The sequence below is a fragment of the Scyliorhinus torazame genome, chromosome 9, assembly GCF_047496885.1.
Source record: "Scyliorhinus torazame isolate Kashiwa2021f chromosome 9, sScyTor2.1, whole genome shotgun sequence".
NCBI classification, from domain to species: domain Eukaryota; kingdom Metazoa; phylum Chordata; class Chondrichthyes; order Carcharhiniformes; family Scyliorhinidae; genus Scyliorhinus; species Scyliorhinus torazame.
In genome coordinates, this window is record NC_092715.1 from 70351875 (window position 1) to 70379049 (window position 27175).

A 27175-nucleotide genomic window follows, 5' to 3' on the forward strand; every position below is an offset into this window, starting at 1 on the left:
GGTTCAGTGGGCAGAGAAATGGCAAATGTAATTCAATCCGGGTGCAGGTCATTGACCTTCTTGCGACACTGGAGGCCAGTCCTCCTGGTCACGCTTCCCGAGCTGACAGCCACTGCCACCTCGTCCCAGGCGGCACTGGCTGCCTTGTCGCTCTCCCTCCTGGACCCGCGGGGGAACAGGACATTCCTCCTGACCACCCCAGCTATGCATCTCCAAATCTTGCGGCTGGTCTTCTCTGCACCATGGCTGCGAGCTCAGTGGGGTTGGCTGTTCAAGTCCTGTTTAAGTGCTGCTCGACCTTGTTAGTGGGGTGCTGGTGAGGGCGGTCCCGGTTATCCGGCCTTGCCAGACCGAGCGCTGTGAAGCTCACGGCAGCTCCCTCTCCCTAGCACACTAAATCTTTCTGGAGATTTGCGCCCCAGGCACTTCACGTGAGCAACACCAGATAGGGTTTTAAAAATAAATTTACAGTACCCAATTCATTTTTTCCAATTAAAGGGCAATTTTAGAGCGGCCAATCCACCTAGCCTGCACATCTTTTGGGTTGTGGGGGCGAAACCCACGCAAACACAGGGAGAATGTGCAAACTCCACACAGAGCCGGGATCGAACCTGGGACCTCGGCGCCGTGAGGCTGCAGGGCTAACCCACTGTGCCACCGTGCTGCCCAACATCAGATAGGTTTTAATGAGCGACTTAAAACAGGAGAGCAAAAGATAGAGAATGGAGGACATTCAAGGAGGGAGTTCCAGAGCTTCGGGCCCAGGTACTGAAGACATGACCGCTGATTGCAAAAAGTAGGAAATATGGGATGACCAAGAGACATGAATTGGGAGAGAAAATGGATCTCAGAGGGGCTGTCGGAATGGAGGTTGATTTAGAGATAGGGAGTGACAAGCCAAAGAGTGATTTGAACATAGGAATGAGCATTTTAAAATTGTGATGGTCCCAAGACTGGGAGCCAATAAAGCCTCTGAGCACAGAGATGATGGATGAGTAAGTCTTGGTTAGGACATGGGTAGCAGAGTCCTGATGGGATTAAATTACCTGGATTTGTGTTGGTAAAGATAAAGTGGTGATAGTCCTGCATAGGCTGCTTTCCCCTTTGAGAAGGGAGAGCTGACTGGTGGCGATTTAGTCTGAGGATCACCACACCTTAGGCGAGGGGCACGGTTGAGAAGGCAACGCCTTCATGAACAACTTCAACCGATATAGGAATTGAACCCATGATGCTGGCATTGCTCTGCATCATGAACCAGCTGTCTAGCCAACTGAGCTAAACCAGTCCCCGGTTGTGTTTGTGTTCGTAATGATGGAAAACTGTCAACATTCACTGTCTTTGCTCTTTTGAAACTGACAGCAACTTCTGGAGTCCGCACATGAACAGGTAAACTTAGAAATAATTCTGCGCCAGGGTGTACTGCTAATGTCCTCCCAGACTGCAATCAAGTCATAATCACTGAACTGATGGAAAATTGCCCTTTCACACCATCAGTCTCATTGTAAAAACTTTATTGAACAAGATGTGACTGAATTTTTAATGACATACTAAGTTCCCAGTTACTACTTACAAATCTCTCTGGCCCTTGAAAACTATTTTTATAATTGTGGAATGTCAAATTCCTCCATTTTCAATTTTTTAAAAATAATTTTTTCAAAAAGTTTGTTTATCTTAATCTTATGTGTGTGTCCGAATAATTTATTTTGCTTTCTGTAAGTTAAATTTAAAGTGAAGGATATCAGGGTACTTTAATTTCTACTTTGTTGTCTATGAAAATGTTTCAACATGAATTAGATGTTTACTCAGTTTGATGACATCAATGTTTCTGGATTCTTGGAGATCCCCTTAACTTACTTGGGCCAGAATCAAACTGACATTGGAAAAGAGGAAATCCATGCCACAGAGATCTCTAAATATTTACGAGCAGTCTTCTTTGAGGTCAGTGGGTATCATTGTAAATGTCGTCACAGTCCCAGAGAACCATAGGCTGCTCTCCCCTTGAGAGCTGACGGGTAGTGATTTAACCTGCGGGTCACCACACCTCGGGCGAAGGGCAAGGTTGAGAAGGCGGGGCCTTCATGAATAACCTGAGCATGTACGGGAACTGAACCCACGCTGTTGCCATCATTCTGCGTCACGAACCAGCTGTCCAGAAAACTGAGCTAACCGATCCCCTTCGTACCATTGTTACGCCGGTGACCTCGAAATCCATGGCATGAAGTTTAGTTGCATCCAAGAAAAGAGAAACTGAACAGGTTCCGTGGTAGGAGTAGATTTCATGGTCTGAGTGGCCTTTTCATGTTTTGTATTCTTGAAGCCAGCCGACTACCAATGACTTCTATTGAGCTGGTCATAGTTTTCCTGTAAAGCATCATGTGCCCTATGTTCTACTGTGCAAATTGTGAAAGCAACAGTCAAAGCCACAACCAATAAACAGCAATTGGGCTAGCAGCTGTCAAAAATTAATTTTTTTTCCCAGTATTACATACATACAAACTTACAAATTCTGAGCGGAAATCGGCCATTCGGCCCCTCCGGCCTGCTCTGCCATTTGATAAGATCATGGCTGATCTAATTGTGGCCTCAACCCTACTTCTTTATCTATCTCCTAATATCTCTGACTCCCAAATTAATCAAAATTTTATCCAGCTCAGCCTTAAAAACATTCAACTGCTCTCTGAGGAAGAGAATTCCACATGCGAACGACTCTCAAAAAGAAACAAATTCTTCTAATCGCCATCTTAATTCAGATCCCCTATTTTTAAACTGTATCCCCTAGTTCTAATTTCTCCCACAATAGGAGAAATCCACATCCACCCTGCCAATTCCCCTCAGGGTCCTATATGTTTCAATAAGATCCCCTTCTAAACTCCAATGGGGGAAGGCCTCACCTGTCTAACCTTTCCTCATACGTTAAGCCCTACATCCCAGGAATGAGTCCAATTATTATCTCCTTTTTCAACTAAGGAGACCAAAACTGTACACAGTACTTCAGATGATTTACTGACCACCCCACCGCATGATTTTTGGCGGCAGAGGCGGCCTGCCAGTGGGATCTACCAGTCCCGCCTTTGTCAACGGGATTTCCCGTTGACTGCACCCCTCTTCGTCAGGAATCCCGTGTGCCAGCGAAGTTCCGGAATTTCCCACCGCCATGAACAGCCAGTAAATTCCTCCCCTGGTCTCACCAAGACGCTTTACAACGGAATCAAATCAACCCTACTTTTATACACAATTCCCCTTGCAACAAACAACAACACTCCATTTGCCTTGCTAATCACCTGCTGAACCTGCAGAGTAATGTTTTGTGATTCATGTATCAGGACACCCTGGTCCCTCTGTATCGCCTAGTTCTGCGTTCTCTCTCCATTTAAATGATGCATTCCTTCTCTATTCTTTCTGTCAAAGTAAACAAGTTCACTTTTTTCCACATCAAAGTCCATCTGTCAATTTTCTACCCACTCACTGAACATACCTCCATCCCTCTGCAGACTTTTGTCCTCTTCATAGCCCACTCTCCTATCTATCTTTGTGTCATCTCCAAATTTAACAACACACATTCCATCCCCGATCCAAGTCAGTGATTTCAATTGTAAATAGTTGAGGCCTCAGCCAGCACTCCACGGGTTACAGCTTGTCAACCTGAAAATGTACTATTTTAGCCCTACTCTGGGAGGCATCACTGGACCAGTAATCCAGAGGCTCAGATTAATGCTCTGGGGACACAGGTTCGAATACCACCATGGCACCTGGTGGAATTTGAACTCAACCGATAAATCTGAGATATAAAGCTAGTCTCAGTCATGGTGACCATGAAACTATTGTCGATTAACACAGTTGGTTCATTTGGGAAATCTATTGTGTTTACCTGGTCCAGACCAACAATAATGTGGCTGATTCTTCAATGCCCTCTGAAATGGCAGAGCAAGCCACTCAGTCATATCAATGTCTTTCACCCAGAAATTCCAAGTGCATCTCAGCCTACTCCTGAGGTCACCAGCATCACAGCATATTCATCACAAGAGTAGAAGTAGGACTGTTCTGGCTCGTAAAAGGATCAAGAACAAGAGGGCACAGATTTAAATGATAAGCAAAAGAAGCAAAGAAGCAAATGTGATATGAGAAAAAGCTTTTTCATGCCACAAGTGTTTCAGGTTTGAAATGCACTGCCTGGAAGTGTGATGGAGTGTCATGATAGGAAGATATTGGGAACTTGGTTCCAGAAATGGGGTCCAAGATGTAGCAGGAGATTTACAGATTAAACAGACTGCTAGCAGCAGAATCAGAGGGATATGTCCACAGCCTGAGTTACCTTGTCCCATTCAGACTTAACCTCATTCGTTGGAATGCACAGAATGCTCTGGTTCAGCCAGGACGATCCACTCAAGATCCATTGTCATTCGGGACAACCTTGTTTGACCAGCTATTCATCCACCACAGAGTCTAATCTGTCTGTCCATCAATGGAGTTGCATATGAATGGCATAGTTCTGTTCTTTTGTAGAAACGGGAGTAGGAAATCAGACAGCCAAGATAACGATAATGGATTCAAATCTGGCCACCTCAGGGGAGAGCTTATGTTTGAGCGAGTAGGCGGAGCTTAGAGAGAGAGAAAGAGAGAGAGAGAGAGAGAATGCTATTCTGACCAGTTACTGGGAGAAGGTTGTGGAAATCAACCAGAGAGGTATGAAAGTTGCCACCGAGGCAGGCTTTGGAAAAGGGTTCCGAACAAATGTCCCTAACAGAAGGAAAATTGCTTCATAAATGTAAATATTGCCTAGGCCTGTCTGTGTAAGCGGCATGAGAACGGCATGGTTATTTAATGGGAACTAGTGTGTTAAGGTTAAGAAACTGAATGTAATCTGTTAGTGTTAGAGCTGAAGGAAAAGTTTAAATATTGTTTTCATTTCTTTTGTTGTCATAAAGTTTGCTTATAAAATAACCAAGCCCTATTTCTTTTATTATGACTCCTGAAACGAATCGATCTTTCCGCACTGCATTAAAACTTTAAATAGCTATGGCATCTGGTCCACTCTTAGCCACTGCTGAAAGCTGACTAGCTGTCTGTGACATGGAGACAGGTTCAACTGAAGCATTCAAGAAGGCATTAGATTGTAACTTGAATAGAATCACTGTTCAGGGGTGTGGGGTCAAAGCAAGGGAGTGGCACTAAGTTATATTGCTCTTTTGAAGAGTGGTTTCAGACACGATGGGCCAAATGTCCTCCTTCTTCGCTGTAACAGCACTGTATATCTGGATTTTTTTTTCACAAACAATTTTATTGAGGTTTGTTTTGGCATTGTAAACAGTTACAGCTAACAGAAATGTGCAAACATCAACATAAAACCATCAATATAAAACCACTACTTCAATCAAACCATACTGCACATGCCCGCTCCTCTCCCCTAGACACTACCCGCCTATTTATCCCTCCTACTCTATCCTAATCTCCCCCCTCCCCCCTCTTCCTCTCCCCCCCCCCCCGCCCCTGCTGACGTTCACTCTCCCGCGAAGAAGTCGATGAATGGTTGCCACCTTCGGGCGAACCCCAGTACAGATCCCCTCAAGGCGAACTTAATTTTTTCCATACCCAGAAAACTTGACATGTCCGAAAGCCATAGTTCGGTCTTCGGGGGTTTTGAGTCTCTCCATGCCAGCAGTATTCGCCGCTGCGCTATTAGGGAAGCAAAGGCCAGAACATCTGCCTCTTTCTCCCCCTGGGCTCCCGAGTCTTCCGAAACCCTGAAAATTGCCACCTCTGGACTCATCACCACCCTTGTTTTCAGCACCCGGGACATGACCCCCGCAAATCCCTCCCAGTACCCCCTAAGCTTAGGACATGCCCAAAACATGTGAACATGGTTCGCTGATCCTCCCGCGCATCTAGCGCACTTGTCCTCTACCCCAAAGAATTTGCTCATCCGAGCTACCGTCATGTGGGCCCGGTGAACGACCTTAAATTGAATCAGGCCGAGCCTGGCACATGTTGTGGTTGAATTTACCTTGAATTGAGTTTCAGTTCCTCCGTCTGGGACTCTTACCCCTTCATGAGCACCTTGTAGATATCCGAGACTCTACCCTCTCCTCCTTCTCCTCTAGAGACTATTCTGTCCTGGATCCCTATTGGCGGGAGGCGTGGGAAGGATGGGACCTGTCTGCGTACAAAGTCCCGCATCTATAAGTACCTAAAGTCATTTCCCCTTACCAGCCCAAATTTCTCCTCCAAGCCCCTCAAACTTGCAAAGCTCCCCTCCAGGAACATGTTCGAAACCCTCTATCCATGTTCCCGGGAGCAAATTGATGGTTATCACATATTGGAGCCCAAACAGACGCACCCCCCCCCCCCACATGCCTCCTCCACTGGCCCCATATCCACAGGGCCGACCCCACTACCGGGCTGGTGGAGTACCTGGCTGGCGACAGCGGTAGGGGAGCCGTGACCAGGGCTGCCAAACTGGTGCCCCTGCACGAAGCCGCCTCCACTCGCTCCCAGATAGACCCCGTACCCACCATCCACTTCCTTATCATGGCTCTGTTAGCCGCCCAGTAGTAGTTGATCAGACTCGGCAATGCCAGTCTCCCCTCGTTCCGGCTCCTTTCAATCATCGCCTTCTTCACCCACGGGGATTTTCCCGCCCAGACAAAGCTCATGATGATTTTGCCAGTCCTTTTGAAGAAGGACCGTGGGATAAAGATCGGGAGGCACTGGAAGATGAACAGAAATCTAGGGAGGATTGTCATCTTTACAGTCTGCACCCTCCCCGCCAGTGACAGCGGGAGTGCATCCCATCTCCGAAACTCCCTCTTCATTTGTTCCACCACCCTAGTCAAATTTAACTTATGCAACCTGCCCCAGTCTCGTGCCACCTGTATCCCCAAGTACCGGAAACTTTCCTGCACCAGCCTAAATGTCAGCTCCTTCAGTCTATTCTCCTGGCCCCTTGCCTGCACCACAAACATCTCACTCTTGGCCATATTTAATTTGTACCCTGAAAACTGGCCGAACTTCCTCAATGTTTCCAGTATATTTTCCATCCCGGCCAGTGGGTCCGACACGTGCAGGAGCAGGTCGTCCGCATAGAGAGAGACCCAATGCTCCATCCCCCCACTAGTCATTCCCTTCCACCTCTTCGCAGCTCTCAACGCCATCGCCAACGGCTCTATGGCTAGCGCGAACAGCAACGGGAGAGTGGGCACCCCTGTCTGGTCCCGCGATGTAGTCTGAAATAATCTGACATTATCCTGTTCGTCCTAACGCTAGCTTTTGGGGCCTGGTACAATAGTCTGACCCAATTAACCAGTCCCTCCCTGAACCCAAACCGTCCAAGCACCTCCCACAAATAGCCCCACTCCACCCGGTCGAAGGCCTTCTCAGCATCCATTGCCACCACTACCTCCACCTCCTTGCCCGTCGGGGGCATCATGATCACATTAAGCAATCTTCTCAAGTTAGTTGTCAGCTGCCTGTCTTTCACAAACTCTGTCTGATCGTCCCCAATCACCTCCGGTACGCAGTCCTCAATTATAATCGCCAGGACCTTGGCATCCACATTGATCAGGGAGATTGGCCTGTATGACCCAAAGGATTCCGGGTGTTTGTCCCGCTTCAGTATCAGCGAGATGGTGGCTTGCGGCATCGTCGGTGGCAGGGTCCCTCTGTCCCTTGCCTCATTAAAAACCCTTTTCAGGACCGGTCCCACTATCTCCGAGAACTTCTTGTAAAACTCTACTGGGTATCCATCCGGTCCCGGGGCTTTCCCCGACTGCATGGCCTTTAGGCCCCCCAATACCTCCTCCGCTCTAATCGGGGCCCCCAGCCCGTCCACTAGTCCCCTGCCTACTTTTGGGAAGGTTAGTCCATCCAGGAACCTTTTCATCTCCTCCGGCTCTTCCGGGGGTTCTGAAGTGTACAGCTTACTATAGAAGTCCCGAAATACCTTATTCAGTCCTGCCGGGTCCTCCACTCTGTTCCCCTCCCCATCAACCACTCTACTTATTTCCCTGGCCGCCTCCCTCTTCCTGAGTTGCTGTGCTAGCAATCTGTTGGCCTCCCTCTTCCTGAGTTGCTGTGCTAGCAATCTGTTGGCCTTCTCCCCATGCCCATACACCACTCCCCTCGCCTTCCTAAGTTGTTCCACGGTCCTACTCGTGGATAGCACCCCCAGTTCCGCCTGCAATTTCCGTCTCTCCCTGAGTCGGTCCTCCCCCGGGGACCCCGCATGCTCGTCGTCTATCCGGTGAATTTCCCCAACCAATCTGTCCATTTCTGCTCTGTCCGCCCCGACGAGCCCGAATTGAGATCAGCTCCCCCCTCACTACTGACTTCAGCGCCTCCCACAGGGTCGCTGCTGAAACCTCCCCCGTATCGTTCACCTGCAAGTAATTTTGCATCCACTTCCGAAGTCTCTCACATATCGCCTCCTCCGACAACAGTCCTACCTACGTCTAACCTCCATTGCGGGCACTTGGTAATTTGCCCCTCCCGACTTGCAGGTCCACCCAGTGCGGGCAAGGTCCGAGATAGGGATTGCCGAATATTCCGTATTCTTTACATCCCTTACACAGTCCCTGCTCAAGATAAAAAAATCAATCCTAGAATATACTTTACGAACATGCGAATAAAACGAGTAGCCCTTCCCGTCGGCTGTCTGGCTCTCCATGGGTCCACAGGCCCCATTTGCTCCATGAACCCTTTCAGCTCCCTTGCCATTGCTGGGAGTCTACCCATTCTGGGCCATGACCGGTCCAGCCCCGGGTCAAGGACCGTATTAAAGTGTCCCCCCCCCCCTCCCCCCATTATCAACTTACGTGAGTCTAGGTCCGGGATCTTCCTCAGCATTCTTTTGATAAAGTCAATGTCGTCCCAGTTCGGCGCATATATGTTCACCAGCACCACTCTTCTCCCCTCCAGCTTGCCCCTTACCATAAGGAATCTGCCCCCGCCGTCTGCAACTATGCCCTCTGCCTCAAATTTAACCCGCTTATTGATCATAATTGCTACCCCCCTGGACTTAGAATCCAAGTCCGAGTGGAAGACCTGGCTGATCCAGCCCCTCCATAGCCGAGTCTGGTCAGACACTCTCAGATGTGTCTCCTGCAACATAATTATGTCCGCCTTTAGAGCCCGCAAATGCGCGAACACACGTGCCCTTTTAACTGGCCCATTTAGTCCACTGACATTCCAGGTGATCAGCCTGGTTGGGGGGCACAACCCCCCACCCCGCCAGTCAGCCATAACCTTTCTTGGGCCCACCTCCAGCCCATGCACCGTGCCATTCCTGGCTCGCCTCTTGGCTGCCTCCACCCCCGACCTCCTTTCCATTACCTACTTCAGATCCCCCCCACGTCAGCAAAATAACTCCCCCCCTCCAGCAACATCCCCCGATAACCCCACCCCTGCCATTCACTGGCTGTATTTTCCCCCCCCACCTGACTCCCTTGACGAGCCAATCTGCTAGCCCGGTGACTCATCGCCCCAGCGCCCCCTTGTCTCACTCCCATTGTTTCCCTGCCCTCATCTGCCCACTCTCCAGCACACCATCCCCCACTCCAACCCACTGGAGCAGTCTCACTAAAATGGGAAAGATTGATCAAGATGTAAACATCAAACAGCAATGCGAGGCTGCTCCAGGTGCAATACAGTTCCAGCTGTGTACACAGAAAAGTGTTCACCCACGTCCCTTTCTGAGCACCAAAAAGAAAAAAAAAATAGATAACACCGCAATACAAGGAGGGGGGGGGGGGGGGGTTGGGGGGAACACCCTCCCCCCACATCCCCCACAGACAAAAACTGCCCACAAAAAAATACACAAGGCAACTTTAAAGCAGTAAACAGTCAACCTGCAGTCCAGACACAGTAAGTGTCCCTTCAAACAGTAATTCTCGGACCCTAGCTTGCGTCCGTGGGATCTTTTTTCGAGACCAGTCCCTGATCCCTCACAAAGTCCATCGCTTCTTCGGGCTTGGAGAAGTAGTGATGTTGGCCCTGATGCGTAACCCAAAGACGGGCCGGGAAGAGCAGACCAAACTTCACGTGCTTTTTGAACAAGACCTCCTTAACTTGTTTAAAGGCTGCTCGCCGCCTGGCCACCTCCTGGCTTAGGTCCTGGTAAATGCGAAGGACACTGTTATTCCACGTGCTGCTCTTAGCGCTCTTTGCCCACTGCAGCACGCGCTCCTTCTCCACAAACCTGTGGAACCTAACCACCATCGGACGGACGGACGGACGGGGGGGGGGGGGGGGGGGGACACGCACCCGTCTCGCCTGTACTTTGTGTGCCCCCTTCAGCTCCGGTGGTCGCGGACACGCTTCAGCCTCGATCAGCTGCATCAACAGGTCCGCCACGAACGCTGTGGCATCAGCTCACTCTGCCCCCTCCAGGAGGCCGATGATCCTCAGATTTTGTCTACGGCTCTATTTTCCAGATCCTCTACTCTGTCCAGCAGTCTCTGTCTCTCCTTCAACCTGTCGACTTCTAGCACAGCAATCGTCTGCGCGTCCGCCTGCTCCTCCACCGCCTCCCCCAGCTCCTTAACTTTTTCGTCCTGGGCATCCAATCTCTGGTTCAGCTGATCCATTGCCCTTCTGAAGTGAGTCCAAGTTATCCCGCTTCAACGATTCAAAACTGCTTTTTATCACCTGCAGCATGTTTTCCAGTGCCTGCTGGGTCCGAGGTCCATAGGTCCGCCATCTTTGCTCTCGGGTCAGCTTCCCCTGCACCTTGTCTTTGTCCCTTCCTCTCCCGTTTGCGCTGCTTTCTGCTCTCCCGCAGTTCCATGCAGCTCTGCCCGTTCCTCAGCACCTCCGTGGCCATCTTTCCAGTGCTCCGCAGTCCCGAAAAACCGGGGAACCAGGTCCTCAAATCCCTCCGGAGTGAGAGCCCCCGAATGTGCGGCTCACTCACTCATTGCCGCCACCGGAGGTCAGCACTGTACATCTGTGGTACTATCTGCTTCCTGTTAGCTAACCAATCATCTATCCATGCTAACATGTTACCGCCTACAACATGAGCTCTACATTTGATATGGCATCTTATCAACTGTCTTTTGGAAACTCAAGTACACACACATAATATTGGCACTCTAGTATTTGTGTCATGTACTTGGAGAACAGATTGTTGACCCTCCATGGAATGAACAGGTGCATTGAGCTCCACTTTAAATAATTCTCTCTTGCTGACTGAATAGAAATAAGTCTGAGCACAGTTGAGATTTACATACATTGTTCATACAAACGGTTTTCTGGGCTCAGTCACCTTATCTGCACTTTTTAGAGCGTAAGGCGGGCAGGTGCACTCTCTCACTTTGTAAATGGGGAGTGGATGCAACAAATGAAATGTGAATGGATGACAATTTGGAGGCTGGGTGGGGGGGATAGAAGGCAATAAACAAACGGGCAAAAGGTGGGAACAATGCTTTGAGAGAAGAAGGAAGATATAAACTGGAACAGAGGTTGGGGGTGGGGGGAGAGGGAGCACCAGCATTAACTCTAGGAAAGGGTACCATACCAGCTTGAATGGGAAGAGCTGAAGGGGTGTATCAGCATAACTATTTGGAGAAAGAGAATAATATCGTAGGTTGAATTGATCAGGGAGCGGAAGAAGGGTAAACTTGGAGAAATGGAGAAGATTGAGTTGTTGAGAATAATTGGGAAGCTGGGGGCAGAATTGGGTGACTGGAAGTTCAATGCCTTTATGAACATGGACAGGGTTGTGGTTGAATGGAGAAGATTGCCTATTTAGACATATTTTTGGAAAGTGATGGCCTCTTTGGTGCATTGAAATTCAAATCTCGTTTTGCTTTTCTTTTCTAATTATGAAATTTAGTAGTTCTTAAAACCAAAATTAATGAGGAGGAATTTTCAATTTTCAGGGAGCATGCTCTAGGACCTCACGAGAAATATGTCATCAAATTGGTGCCTACATTTGAAGTTTCCATTTGGATATATTGTGTATTCATGATTTTAATCTTTCCAATACAAGTGAAGGTGTGTTGTGCACACCTACTACTTCTTCCAAAGCTGATGTAACCAATATCATCCATCCTCGTTCACAGCTGGGATCTTACTGTGATGCTAAAAGTGAATGGAGCTTTGGCTGGGATGCCACATTCTCCGTTCTCGCCCGTAATGAATCCCATCACGGATGAAACTTGAGGATCCCCCCCAATGTTTTCACATGTCGATAAATGGCACTAGAACTTTGTATGAGAATTGAAGATCTAAACAATAGAGCTCGTGACCATTACCAGTCTTCCTGTTTTTATCAGGGAACACATATATACAGTTAAGTACGTGAGTGAATACTTTGTAAATACATATGTCAACATGTTCACTTAGGAAAGTACAAGAAATGTAGTTTGGAATGCCTTGAGGGGCATATATTATCTATTTTGCAAAATATTTTGCGACTGCCACAGTACAGATTTTGAGTATTTCCAAAGACAGTTTCAGTGTGGTATGTTAACTCTGCTGGCTTAATCATACTTTGGGATGTCCAGTGCAATTAATATATCCCAGAAAGACTGATGAGTGTTATACTTTACTGTACCTTTTCTCTTTTGGGTGCTCAGGTAGGCTGAAGGTCCGTTGTTCTGAAATGAAGCAGTATAGAAAAGTTTACTACAGAAAAATGTAGAAAATAAACTTGCCTTCCTAACTAACTTCCCTTAAATCCATGCCTATGAGAATTTTTTCAAAAGAAGCTTCTTATTAGACGACACAAGTCTTGATTAGAAGTTTGTAATTGAACATGCTGTTTCGTATCCTCATATTCAATAATTGGCATTCGGCGTTTCTGTGATATTCAGGATCGTTTGTTCCAGGTACTTGTATTTTGTTCCCATGTTTAGCACAAAAGCCTCAACAGCACACTCCTATGTACTTCGGGCACAGTAAATCTCTCTCTATTCCGTACCAAAACATACTTCAGTTCCAAAAGAGCATCTTTATCTACAGCAGCATTTCCTACAGTAAGTCTTGGTGAGATTCATAACTTAATGCTTGGTGGGCCACATCTAGTAAGAACTGGATTAAGATCACACAAATCCATTGCACCAAGTATCTTTATTACTAAAGGAAACTTTGTAAGTCTTCTTGAAGCGTTTGTCACTGTACTTATCTGGGATGGACAAAAGTGATGCCAGAAATCCATACTGATCAGATGTGGAGGGATTCAAAAGATCAAGACTTTTTAAACTATATTCTATTTAGAAACACAAAGTGGTTTCCAGCTCAACACCAGAACAGATGGATTGACGCACACCATGTTATTTGCAGGTCTTGAAGTTATAATTTGAATGCATTTGCAGGCGACAAGGCAAAATTGTTTCCTTTTAGTTAAGTTGTGAAGTAACTAGAAGCGGTTTGTGAGTTGGATACCAAACTTAAGCTTTATGTTAACAAGATAATTGTCAGAGTTTTATACCCTCTCTCAGCCCTGGAGAAGGCAAACACTCTATTCTTTTATCAATGGCAGGGTAGGCATCAGACAGCCCAGCCACACTTGGGCCAAGTGAGGGCCTTAAGTGACCAATTAATGGAGAGTTAATTTGTGGAAAGTCTGACAGATAAACCTTGGTGGCTGTCTATAAGCTGGGGAGAGGGGTATTGTCCCTCCTGTTCGGGAACTCTATGCCTGTCACAAAAGTTAGCACTACCCCTGCTTGTTCATCCCAATCCCAGCCTCGTAATCATAGCTCCTACTCCCCCTCACTGGGATCTGCCTGAGTGGCCTTGGCAATGTCAGCCTGACTCACCCTGTTATCTGTCCTCCCTGGTATTCCTTGGGGAAAGATTACTGCAGTCACAGCAGTGCCAATAGAATTCTCTCAGTGTTGCATGGTTCCCCACTGAGTCCGGAGCCTGGCTACCGCTCCCGGTGGTGCCGCTAGAACTGGAAGACAGTTGGTCATCTGACTGGCCGGCAGCTTTCAGAGAAGGACATCCTCCCAGATGGGGGAAGGAAGCCTCGAGCTGATGGTCATTAAATCAGTCCTGAACTTCCTGGCTCTGTGGAGGCGGATCTGCTCCAACCTTTCAGCCAGCGGCAGGCCACTATCTGCTGTTGGCAGCAATCTGAAAGGGGGAAAGAGTTGGCCACAAATGTGGGTGCGGAGAGTGGGAGGGTGGGGGTAGGGGGGTGCGGGGGGTAGATCTCACAAAGATCAGGAAGGGAGTAGCCTGGTGCACGGAAAGCCCAAAACCTCCTCAGAAGGCCTGAAGAAGCGCTCCAATCCCTCCTGTCCTACAAAGAGACCTAAAATAAAATGTTACGACTTATCTTCTGGGCCTCTTTTGACCAAGATGCAGATCCCAGCACGTTTACTTCACGGGGGAGCCGACCCCCTTCTCTAGCTTAGATCTCAGGTTCAAATTCTTAATGAGGTCCTGATGATATTAATGATGGTATCGAACTGATCTGCATATTTAAAGTAGAACCCCACTTCCTTCCTGCTTGTGTGCTGCCATATTAATATTGAGATATTGTGGGAAAGCAGTAGGAACAAAGGGATTCAGTGACTGACATTACAGTAACAACCTTTCACCCCAGCCCATCCTCCACCAAGTGGAAACAGTTAAACTGGGGCCTGGTTTCTGCAATCTACACGCAACATGATTGAGATCAGCATTCTAGTGGAATGTAACGCTAAACTAGCTTCACATGAATCTAACACCAGTTGGCAGGCCAACAGCCTTTGCTATCATAGTGTTCAATAGATTCTATAAAAGCATAGCAGCCAATCATCAATAACAGAACAAAGGTTCATCACTTTTATGAAAAATAATTTCAACAACCAACTAGCGCTGTTAATCAAGATGATACCAATCCAGTAGATGATGACACAAAAGTATTCATAATGGAAGTTGTTGAAATATGATTGGGAAATGCATGAAAATGTATTAAATGAACTTGCCATTCTCTTTGTTAAATTTCAGCAGAGAGACTGAACTAATTTGTATGCTTAAATTGATGGTTAGGAGGCATGCATTCATGCCTTACTATCTATCTTTGGTAAGACGGAGACTGGTTTTGGTGAACAAGGCACATGGGAAACCATTCAAACTCTGGAGGTAATGAACCAAAATCACAGGATTGACCTTCGGTATCATAGAACTGGATAAGGAAAGGAAAGAGAAGCTAGGATTCATTCTTATTCAGGAACCTTAGATAATTATTAAAGATATTCAACAATGAAGATAAAGTTAAGTCAAAGTATTAATTCAGATAGAGCAATTAGGATATGAGGACATACGCTCAAACTAGTGAAAGGAAAATGTTGGGTGTTTCACACTAGAAAAATAGATTTAATGGACTTTGAGGAGCGATTTTGCAGATGAAAACAGCTGTTCATGAATCAATTAGATGATGTGACGGAGAGAGGAGAAGGATAGAGAATTCTTGTGCTCATCACGTTGCTGAAAATGGATATAAGTTCTGTGGGCTAAAGTGGTAGTTGTCAGTGGAATTCACACTAACCGCCACATAGTTATGAAGGGGAAATTGCAATTGTTATTCACAGGGGCTCTCTAAATTTTACCTATAAATAATCACGCAAAAGCAAGCATCAGGCTTTAGATTAAAAAAAGAGACAATTTAGCAGCCACAATTGACTCCACTTCAAGCAACATTGGTTAAAATTAATGATGTCAGTTTAGCGACAGGCACAGGGGCGTGAATGAGTAGCAGACAGTTTCATGCAGAATTGTGACAGCTTTATCTGATTATGAATGGTACTTACTACCATGGTGTAGCAGAGAAACTGATTTAGACAGTGAGAGCGCTTGAAGAAGGGATCGTCCACTGCTGAAAACACCATCTACAGAGCATGGACAGACTCATCAAAATGATCAAAGGAACAACATCTGTTTGGGTGTTAATTCGCTGATATGACTAATGCTCCAGATCTACAATATATCTATCAGTATAGAATAATGGATAGGTACTGAGAAAAGTAACTACAGATCATAGATGAAATTAGGATGGTTTATGCACATTTTATGAACCCCAGTTTTCTGTCACTATTTTCTACTATATTTTACCTGCTCTTTTTAATGTATTCAATTTAATATTTGTCTGTGCTAATAGCATTTCTGGTTACCTACAAATATTCAGATGTGTCATGACACGTTACGAAGAGAATTTACTCTGCACGTTACTAGTGCTGTGAGGCAAACACACATGCACTACATCTGTCACATGATGACAATCGACTACGATGTAATTGGTAAATAGATTTGGCTTGAGTTTTATTCATATCTCAAGTCTGGTTGCTGTCAATTCCATAAATATTAAATCCAAATGTTGCTAATTTTTGTGCATGTTGAATTTCATTGATGAAGAACGTAACTTCATCAGTCAATTATCTCCAGGTTCCCATTAGCCTTTTGTCAATGCACCATCCTTTGTCATTTTGACATACAACCAATGTCAATGCCCTTTTCACAATCAGGTGACAGGAGTGTACCAGCAGGTAAGTAAAGTAAGTAAAGTCGCCATAGTCCCTGATGACCATCGGCTGCTTTCCCCTTGAGGGGGAGAACTGACTGGTGGTGGTTTAACTTGAGGATCACCGCACATCAGGCAAGGGGCAAGGTTGAGAAGGCGGGCCTTTATGAATAACCTCATGATAAGCCAGCAGGTATACAAGAAATAAATATTCATTTTAACCCTTCCCCTTTATAACAGATAAGTGCATTAGTGTAAGAAGTTCCATTTAATAATGCAAAGAACTTAAAAAAACTAAGTCCAGGTGTGACTGCCAGACAATTTAGCAATAGAGTGCTGCAATAGCTCATACACTTGACTACTTAATTTCTAATTGTTACGCCAAAACTACTAATAATGTGATTTAGAAAACAAGCTGCTCATTCAGACAGTACTGTAATGCAACTATCCAGACATTACGATAAATTTGTACTTTAGCTTTAAACATTTTCACATGAAATTTGTTAATTGTAAGACAATGAGTGTAGATTGGAGAAGCTTTGCAGAAGATGACTCAAAGTAGATACCATTTTTTAGCCAATGACATAATATTGATATTTTTGTTAATGCAATATCAATATTTCATTATTCAAATACATTTTGTTCAATTTTTATCGACACTAACCTTCGCTTGTGGAATCAAACACACTAAAATCCCTTATGAATCGAGATTTGTTTTGCGAGACTTTAGGTGAGGAAAGGGAATATGATCTTAGCCGAATCCCAGTGTCTTCAGAGTCCTTTAGAGGATAAATGGAAACTGTATCAAACAGAATGTTCTAGGCTCTAAAACAAGATTAAATAATCAACTTAGTTTACAAACAAAACTGAATGATATTTTTGAAAATGTGCAAAAGGAGCCACACAACATAAACTATTTCAGTGCTATTTTACCCTGCTGGTGCACCAGCACACAAGGATGCCCAGCATGTACGCCCTCTTAAGTCAGTGGTGACTCCTTTGGCTATGTCATTTGGGATGAATGGAAGATGGCCACATCCCGAAAAAACATGTTCTTTGGCAAGCTTCTGATTGGCACACCAACAGGTCGGTGACGTCTGCAATACAAGGATGCCTAAAATCAAGACATCAAGTAGACCAGCGCCACCATTTGGAACGGATGGCCTGATAGCATGGTCCTGCAGCTGCACCCCACCGTGCAATGAAATTCAGCCCCCCAACCCGCAATAATTATAAACATAAAGCTTTGATTGACAGCTCCTGGATCACATCAAAGAGAGTTAAGTGCTTTCTGTTACTTTCACAGCTGACCACTTCAAAGTCACTCAAGCATGAAGGGAGAGAAACAGAACAATGCAGACAGCTGGGCCTATGTGGAAGCTGTCAATCCAGCCTGTGGTCTTTATATTTAAGGAAGGATATACTTGCATTGGAGGCAGTACAGTGACGGTTCACTAGGTTGATCCACTGGGATGAGAGGATTGTTCTATGGCATGAGTATGAGCATTTTTGGGCCTACATTCGCTGAAGTTTAGAAGAATGAGAGCTAATCTCATGAAACCATACAAGATTCTGAAGGACCTGGGAGGGTGTTTCACCTGGCTGGACAGGGGGATCACAAACACAGAATAAGGGCTAATCATTTACAACTAAGATAAGGAGAAAATTCTTTACTCAAAGAGTTATGAATCTTTGGATGTCTTTACCCCAGAGGGATTCTCAAACATTGAATATATTTAAGGCTGAGATAGACAGATTTTTGGTCTCTCAGGGAATCAAGGGATATGGGGAGCAGGCAACAAAGTACAGTTGAAGCTGAAGATCAACAATGATCGTATTAATAGCGCCGCACCTTGATGGGTCACTCCTTCAGCAATGGTGTTCTGGTGACTGTGCGGGCCCATTGGTGCGAGGCTGAAGCCCTACCTATGACTGCCTCTTCTCCTGAGCCATGCTTGAATATTGAGCCTGGGAGATAGCTGGATTCTGATTGATGATGGACAGTTGATGGGAGGTTCTAGGCTATCACAAATGTGAGGGGGCACAGGTGCTCGTAGAGGCGAGGATGGATGTCTGGTGGATGATCAATATTGAACATCATGCCCCCTTCTGCCTGACAAGTAGCTACACTCCAAACAGGGGAAAGGGGCAGCCACTGAATGAGCAGGCCCATTCGTCACCCCCCTTCCAAGACATTGACTTGACACTGCAGCCCTCTCCCTTGCTCTGAAAATCTTCATTCCTCACAATTCCTCCTGCACAAGCGGGGAGCCAGAGGATGCAACAAAGGGTGTTTACGATGTACTATCAGGCCCTTCTCCTAGGTTTCCCAGGGAGTCTAATGTGTGTGTGGGGGGTGCTTGTTGAGTGACCCTTGTGTCTTCTTGCCAGGACTGTGGCAGCTGCTTGCGTTTGGGAGATGTTCATACTGAGTGGGCATGAGACTCTATCTTACGAACCTGAAGTGAGGGCACTGTCTAAAGATGATAGTTTTTGAGAGATATGTGCCTTTGCAGCATTTATGGAGCCATGCTTAAGGCAGGGGTTGTGCAAGAAAGCAGTTCAGGTCTCCTGGGTGGGCCCCGGTGCATTAAATAATTGTCTATGATACAAGCAGGTCTAGATAGACATGTGGGGCTGGGAAAAATCACCTGAGCTTTAAGAGAGTGTTAGCTGATTATATTATCAATGAAGTCTTTACTCTGACAGGCACTGTGTGCCAAAGAGGATTTCAGCATCTGTTATTTGTGTGAATTAAACTCTGCTATCGCCCTTCTTCTTTGGAGTGCAATGTGGCGTCTCAACACCTGGTGAGCCTGAGATTAACTATGGTCACGCCCAGTGTTAACACAACTATAAGGGACTCCCGATGGGCAGAGTCACAGCTCTTCAATTAAACTGACAGCATTCACCAGCATTATCAGTCAGGTGCCTGAAAGTTATATTTAAGTAGTAACTTGCTAGTCTTTCACAGAAACATAAAGAGGTTCAGCGCTTCCTCACTTTCCCCCGCACCCAGAGTTGACCCCTTTTCACCAATCCGAACCCCACATTCCCCACGTAACCATACAACCCCAACACCCCCCCCCCTTCTCTGCAAGCCAGAATACATTTGGATAGTCACTTATTCTTTGCTCCCCTCAGAGTCCATGGCATCAGGAACCTGTTTTTGAATATTTCCACCAAATCACACCCGTGGCAGTGACTGCTGGGGATGAGGCACTTTGCATGTTCATGCCGGCGTGGGGCAGAAATCCCGTCATGGCCGGTGGGGCGGACTGGGAGACTCACAACAGGTTTGACGTCCAGTGGGAATCGCGTTTTTGGCCCGACGACCCACTCAGCGGGCCAGCGGCTGGTTTAGCACAGGGCTAAAGAGCTGGCTTTTAAAGCAGACCAAGGCAGGCCAGCAGCACGGTTCAATTCCTGTACCAGCCTCCCCGAACAGGCGCTGGAATGTGGCGACTAGGGGCTTTTCACAGTAACTTCATTTGAAGCCCACTCATGACAATCAATAAGCCATTTTCATTTTTTCGTTTCATTTCATCAGGCTCCCTCCGCTGGAGAGCGGTTCCGGAGAATCCCGGCCTAAATGACACTATGAAAGTTAGGATTGAATTCCATTTGAATGTTGGCAAGATTAATGGTGAACCTTCTCTGGCTATACTTAAGGACCTTTGCTATGGTTGAAAATTAAAAGGTCGCAGGCCTGCATTATGAATTTCTGAAACTTAGCAAGTGCAATAATACTGCAGTTAACATTAAATAAGAGGTTAATGTAGGTGGCAGATATTTCCAGGACACTAGCTATTTGCATAATGATGATTATCACCAAGGAAAAAAACAGTTACATGTTTTGCAGCTTCAATTTATTTTAATGATATTTTGAATGTTAGGGGCTCGGATCCAACAATTTTCTTGAATTAGCTTTTTTGAAATAGTTTTTCTTGAGACTGGTAGAATGACATGGTAAACAAAAACAGAAAGTGCTGGAAAACTTCAGCAGGTTCGGTAGCATCTGTCAGAGAGAGACTGTGCACAGTTAACATTTCAAGTCAAATACCAATCTTCTTTGGAGCACTTTTTGTTTCACTTCAGATTTCCGGCATCCAAGTTCTTTTGCTTTTAATATAAGGTAATACAAGTTGGGAAAGGCATAAGCAAGAATAGTTTTGTAATTGTTTTCTAACTACTTTTGATCAGCTCTCCGGTCTCAAAAGTGCCACATTTTGCAAAACACAATAAAGTCAAACATGTGTCTGCACAAAAGCTTTTTGTGTCAAGTCGAGCTTCCTGTTTTGACCAACCATCTATTTTTAAATTTCAAATTGATTTCATGTGTTACATCCTTCCAAAAAGAAATCAGCATTAGTTATCCTCAAAAGCTTTTTCTAAAGTTGCAAATAGCATGTTGTTACATTGCCAGCAGGGAGCATATTCCATTGGGATGTCTACTTTCAAGGTTGCCCAGATTAACACTGGTTTTCCTTCTAGCTAATAGAATTTATTCTGGTACAAGTCATAAGATGTGCAGGTTAGGTGGATTGGCCATGCCAAATTGCCTCTTAGGGTTGTTTTGCAGGAATACGGCGGGGGATTGGGCCTAGGTAGGGTGGTCTTTCAAAGAGTCAGTGCAGACTCGATGGGCTTCTGCACTGTAGGGATTCTATGATTCTATGATACCTTTAGCAGAAAGCTGCTGGATGAAGGCTTGGATTCAGGATCCCTGGCGTTTATTTCAGTTTCTTGGTGAGCCTCAAAAGAGTCCAGTTCGTCTCCACTGCTGGCAAATAACGCTACAGAGTTTGGAGACTTTGGAGTGCATGAACCCTGGGATCTATCAGAGACCTCTTCTCCCTCGCTGTCAGCATCAATACCATCAAAGCTGAACCTGCAAAAGCAATCAGTGAAAAGGAGTCAACAAAGTAATATTGCAGGAAATCCATTATTCATTACTAATTCACAAAAACACTGATCTTAGCTCAAGAAGATGCTTTGTCAGTTATGATCAATATACCTTTAGAATGCTGTTCTATCCTTTTATCATACATAACCTCATGGACCAGTGAATATTTGCTGACAAGTCAGTTCTTAATGACTGAGCAAACAGTGACCAGTGATGGATTTGAATGCACAACATGAACATTTAATCATTTTCATTCAATATTTTGTTCGGGTGACAACATCTTATTTATCAGTTCTCCAGCATCTGAACAGCCTAAACAAAGAAAAATGTCTGAACATTTTTAGCGCTGAAATAGAATTGCATATACCAAATTTGACAGCGCGAAAAGTGAAAATGGTGGATACCTAAAAGTAAAATGCAGAAACTGCTGGAATGAGGGTCTGGACACCCAAAATGTTAAACGCTCTTTTTTTCTGGAAAATTATTTTCTGTTTTTGTATTTAAAATGCACTGGAACAAGTGTGTGTGACCAGGCAGTTTCTGCTGAACAAACTGACGCAACACTGGAGAAGGAAAGAAAAATGGCACAACCTTTTCCCAGAAATCTACACCCTTCAATTCCATCACATAGAACAGGATTTAAAAAGAGGCACCGGGTCCTGACAGCGGAACTGGAAGATAGCGCTACTTCTGCCTGTGTGTCAGGACCCGCCGCAAACCCAAGTCAAATTCAAATTTAAAGTGCTGGCAGCAGGGTAATCCTCATTGGACACAGGGGAGGTGCCGGAGGACTGGAGGAATGCAAACACAGTTCCATTGTTTAAAAAGAGATCAAAGGAAATACCAAACAATTATTGGCCAGTTAGCCTTACGTCATTGGTGGACAAATTATAGAATCAATCCTGAGAGATGGGATGAACTGTCGTATAGAAAGGCATGGACTAGTCAGGGATCATCAGCATGGATTTGTTAAAGGAAAGATTTGCCTCACAAATTTGATTGAATTCTTTTAGGGAGGTGACAAGAAGGGTTGAAGAAGGTAGTGCAGTGGATGTTGTGTACATGCATTTTAGCAAGGTGTTTGACAAAGTCTCACATGGCAGGTTGGTCAAAAAGCAAAAGCCCATGGGATACAGGGTAATGTGGCAAACTGGTTCAAAAGTTGGCTTAGCAACAGGAAATAGAGGGCAATGGTCGATGGCCCTTGTCAATGGAAAGTTGTTTCAAGTGGTGTTCCATAGGACTCAGTGTTGGGAACCTTACTCTGAAATGAAACGAAAATCGCTTATTGTCACAAGTAGGCCTCAAATGAAGTTACTGTGAAAAGCCCCTAGTCGCCACATTCCGGCGCCTGTTCGGGGCTGTGTTATATATTAACGATTTGGACATGAACATGAGGGCACGATTGGGAAATTTGCAGATGACACAAAGATTGGCTGAATGGAGGACAATGTAAGAGGGTGCCAGGGCCCATCAAACCCCACACCCATGCAGGGTACCCCTCATACAATCACCGCCGTGCAATAAAATGCCACCTTGGCAGTGTCGGCGTGACACCCTGGCAATGCCCCTGAGGCTGGCAGTACCACCTGGGCACCTTGGTGTAGAGGGGACATGAGGAAGAACGTTTTTACGCAGTGGGTAGTGGGAGTTTGGAATTTTCTGCCCGAGTTGGTGCTGAGGCAGAAACCCTAAACTCTTTTCAAAAGTACCTGGATCTGCACCTTAAGTGTTGTAAGCTACAGGGCTATGGACCAGATTCAGGAAGGTGGGGTTAGAAAGGGCACCTGGGTGTCTTCGGGCTGGTATGGACAAAATGGCCCGAATGGCTTCCTTTTGTGCTGTAACTATTCTATGTTTCTAAAGGATTCACAATGCAACAGGGATAGATATTCATTGATGGATACTGCCATCAGGTGACAATGCAGCAGGTAAGGTCAAGCTATAAAATAAACTCTTGGACAAACCGGAAGGTTCTGCAGCATGGCCACAACTTTCAATGTATCATACAATCCCTACAGTGCCCCATCTAGGCCCAATCCACGCTCTATCACTATATTCCCACCTAACCTTTGGACACTAAGGTGTAGCCATCTGGGATGGTCACTTTCAGCATATAAAATGGACACTCGCAGAGCATACAGGGAAAAATGGACAATGCAAAGTAACAAGCAGGCACAGAGCCTGAATGTGTATTTGGAAGACAGACTGCAGACAGAACCGAAACTCTTGGCTGATTTGCACATTGATGGCCCATCTCCGATAAACAAAAGACTAGTGCTCAGGTAGCCGATACCGTCCCAGACATTCCGGCATGACTACCTCAGCAAGAAGATACAAACAAAGCAAGGCCAACGGCTACTTACGACACGCCCAGCCATCAAGGCACCCGCCCCTTTGTTGGCTCAGATCAATGGCAGTGATTGAGAAGCAGCCCAATTGATTGGGACCAAGTTTAAGGCCTGCCTAAAAGCACACGAAGCCCCCCCGAGTATAAGAAGGAACCCTGCCATGTGTTCGCTCTCTTGGATTCGGCTCTCAACTGGAGAGACCCCTCCACCTGCACCACCAGAAGCAAGTTCAAGTTCAACGCTCGCTACCAGACGGACGACCATAGCTACACTCCTGCTACCTCTTCGAACCCAACAGCCTCAGATCCGAACAACGGCCACTGTTCCTCTGACCTAAGCGGGTACCCGAAGTTAAGTATAGGTGTTAGTGATAGACATAGTTTAGCCTGTAGTGTTATTGTGCATGAGTAAACCATACTGTGTGTAAATAAAGTACCATTGACTTTGAATTAACTAACTGGTGTATTGGCTCTTTGATCGATATTCGGTTGAACCTTGTGGCAGTATCAAGAGATACCTGGCGACTCTGAAAAGCATATTCATAATTAAGATTAAGAAAGGCGACCTTATTAACCATCATATTTATAGCCACTGAAAGATAGCAACAAAGGGGCAATTTCGTATGGAGAAAACCGGAGCACCCGGAGGAAACCCATGCAGACACGGGGAGAAAGTGCAAACAGCACACAGTCACCCGACGTCGGAATCGAACCCGGTGCCTGGCGCTGTGAGGCAGCAGTGCTAACCACTGTGCCACCGTGCCGCCCCTTTCCTGTCCCTCTCCTTTCTGTTGGCATTTTGTTCTATTTCATGTTGCTTACTTTCACCACTCTCACCTTTCACCATACCACCATCTCCAACGCCATCCAAACTTCTACCATGATCTCGCAGTTATCCTTTTGTGCCCTGGGCACCCCCACCCTAATCAGATCCAAGCCCCTTCAACTGCACAGACATCTGAGCGCAGACGGAGACCAGAGCCACAGTTTATCGATGTCCATCAGGGAACAGCGAGAAGTGCTCTTTCCCACAAATGGTAACAGAGGTCCCTCCCGCCTGACCAAGCTAGCCTGGACAGAGATCACAGAGGATGAAAGAAACCATGGAGTTCTCCTTTGTCCAGTGCAGGAAGCGGGACCTTCCACCAGGATAAGTGGAACAGTCACCTATTGACAAATGATTTCTCGTAGAGTCATCGTAATGTATCTTTTTAATTAGGCAGCTAAAACAGGTGGGTGAACGTGAGATTAGCCGCAGTACCACATGGCAATTGAGGCCAAAGTGTGTGACCGTTTGGTTTTTGTGTGCCCTTGGATCCAATGTACCACTGACAGGTCAGGAAGTGTGAGGGGGATGCAGTCAGACCGGGGGTTAGGTGTTACTTGGCATGGCATCAAATCTTCATGTGGTCATGGAGGAGACAGATGGCAGGCGGGGTGCAGCCAAGCGATCGCCAACAGTTAGACTAATCATAAGAGAGAGAATGCATCCAGCCGTATGGCATATGGGTACACAGGAGGCACGTGAGGAAATGTGATGTGCCCACAGGTGGTGCTGATCTTTAATCTGGTTCCTTGTGCTCTCCACTACAGCACCTCATAATCCCAACCCCAGGCCACAGTCACAGCAGGAGCTTGAAAACTCCAGCTCTGGGCTCAATGGCACCATTAACCGTCACCAGCCTCTTCCACAATCTCCACCAGCACAGTGACACCCAAATGAGTAACGGAGAGTTTCCCGTACCAGCCTCCCCGAACAGGCGCCGGAATGTGGCGACTAGGGGCTTTTCACAGTAACTCCATTTGAAGCCTACTTGTGACAATAAGCGATTTTCATTTCATTTCAAGTAGGTATCTCACTCTTGGAAGAATCAGGTTTATATTAGGTTGTCACTGGGTATGTATTGCACATATCTCAATGGTCCTGGTTTCCAGTCGAGGCCCATGCAAAATCATGACCTCTTCCTCAGGCTCAATTCCTTGATTGAGGAAGAGCCTGCTTCCCTGTTGTCCTGTTACAACGATTCTCCGCCATTAACTTTATGCTGATTGGCTGTGTGCTGATGGAGATCAACTAGTAACCATGATCAAAAATAAATTAAGTTGCAAATTTACTTGCAATATTTGATCACAACATAATTTGGTTTAAATTAATTATGAAAAGAGACCATAAAATATCAAAGTAAAAATGCTCAACTGAGGAAGAACTAAATCCAGTCAATTAATAAGGAAACCAGAGGTCCTGCGGTGCAGTGGGTATCCGGGTTTGAGTTCAAACCCAGGACTTGACGGCCAAGGAAGGTGTGTTTATAACATGGTCAAACAGGTTGAGTGTGTCAACTTGCAACTCCTTCCAAGCAAGCCAATGGCTGGTGGTAAGAGCAAGAGAGGTTCCTGGTCAGCCACGCTTGATGTTGATGGCACTCCTCAAGCTATAAGCCCCTGATGACAAACTTGCAACCTGTTCCAGGAATTTCTAGCTATGGACTAGCTGACAGACAAAGGTCTGCCTTAGTGGACCAGTAGGTGCAGGAAGCGAATTGGAATGGAATAAGGGACCTAACACAGGTAGATTGGAGAAGGCAGTTTCAGGGTAAAGCATTGATGGGGCAATGGAGGACATTCAGAGAAGAGGTAGTTTATGCACAAGGCATGTCCTTTGAAGGGAATAGGTAGAACATCCAAAGCCCTTGGATAACAAATGGAATAAAAGTTAAAATAAAACAGAAGTCATGTGTAGGACTCAACTAATACGATTAAGGCAAGAACCCGAGGAAATAGAAAACGTTAATTCAGGAGGCAGAAAGAGATTAGGAGAAAAGGTTAACAAGCAACATTAAATTGAACGTTAAACATTTGATAAATATATGATGGATAAAATATTAGGCTTATTAAGGACACAAAGGGAAATCTTCACATAGACATGGTAACATATTAAATTACTTACGTGGGTACCAGTCAAGAATCATACCGGACTTAAAACATTAACTCTGTTACGCTCTCCAGAGATGCTGCCAGGCCCGCTGAATTTGCCCAGTACTTTCTATTTTCATTTTATATTAAATGAGTACTTTGCTTAATGGAGTTCCTAAGCCTAGAGAAGGTTAAATTTAGCTAAGAGGGAATGAGGAAGGGTTTCACAAGAGATGGTGTCCGTTTATATCTCGCTTTAAGGAATTAACCTCAGTCAGCAGCTCAAGGTGGGGGGCAGGGGGGTTTAGTTAGTTAGTTGATTAATTGTTTTCGGGTTGAGGGAGGGATTGTGAAATGTTCGCTAAATTTGTGTATTGTAATTCATGTAAAAAAAATTTGAAAAAGCTAATAAAAATATTTATTTTAAAGTATTAGTACTTTGCATCTGTCTTCATAAAGTATCCTGATGATAGGGCAGCACGGTGGCGCAGTGGTTAGCACTGCTGCCTCACGGCGCTGAGGACCTGGCTTCAATCCATGCCCCGGGTCACTATCGGGGCAC

General features: G+C 45.7%; 1 protein-coding gene across 6 annotated transcripts in view; it reads right to left on the bottom strand.

Moving 5' to 3' along the window:
* The window catches only part of arhgef28a (Rho guanine nucleotide exchange factor (GEF) 28a), a 680059-nt gene that overhangs the window by 287362 nt on the left and 365522 nt on the right, over positions 1–27175 (bottom strand). For 4 of the 6 annotated variants that reach the window (XM_072516088.1, XM_072516091.1, XM_072516089.1 and 1 more), the window contains 4 exons: positions 21128–21335; positions 17109–17223; positions 15738–15815; positions 12548–12590 (listed from right to left, as the gene is read on the bottom strand). In XM_072516088.1, the coding sequence (XP_072372189.1) occupies positions 12548–12590; positions 15738–15815; positions 17109–17223; positions 21128–21335 (444 nt within the window). The remainder of the gene's footprint in view (positions 1–12547; positions 12591–15737; positions 15816–17108; positions 17224–21127; positions 21336–27175) is intronic. The other 2 variants (XM_072516093.1, XM_072516090.1) reach the window with 1 other exon arrangement.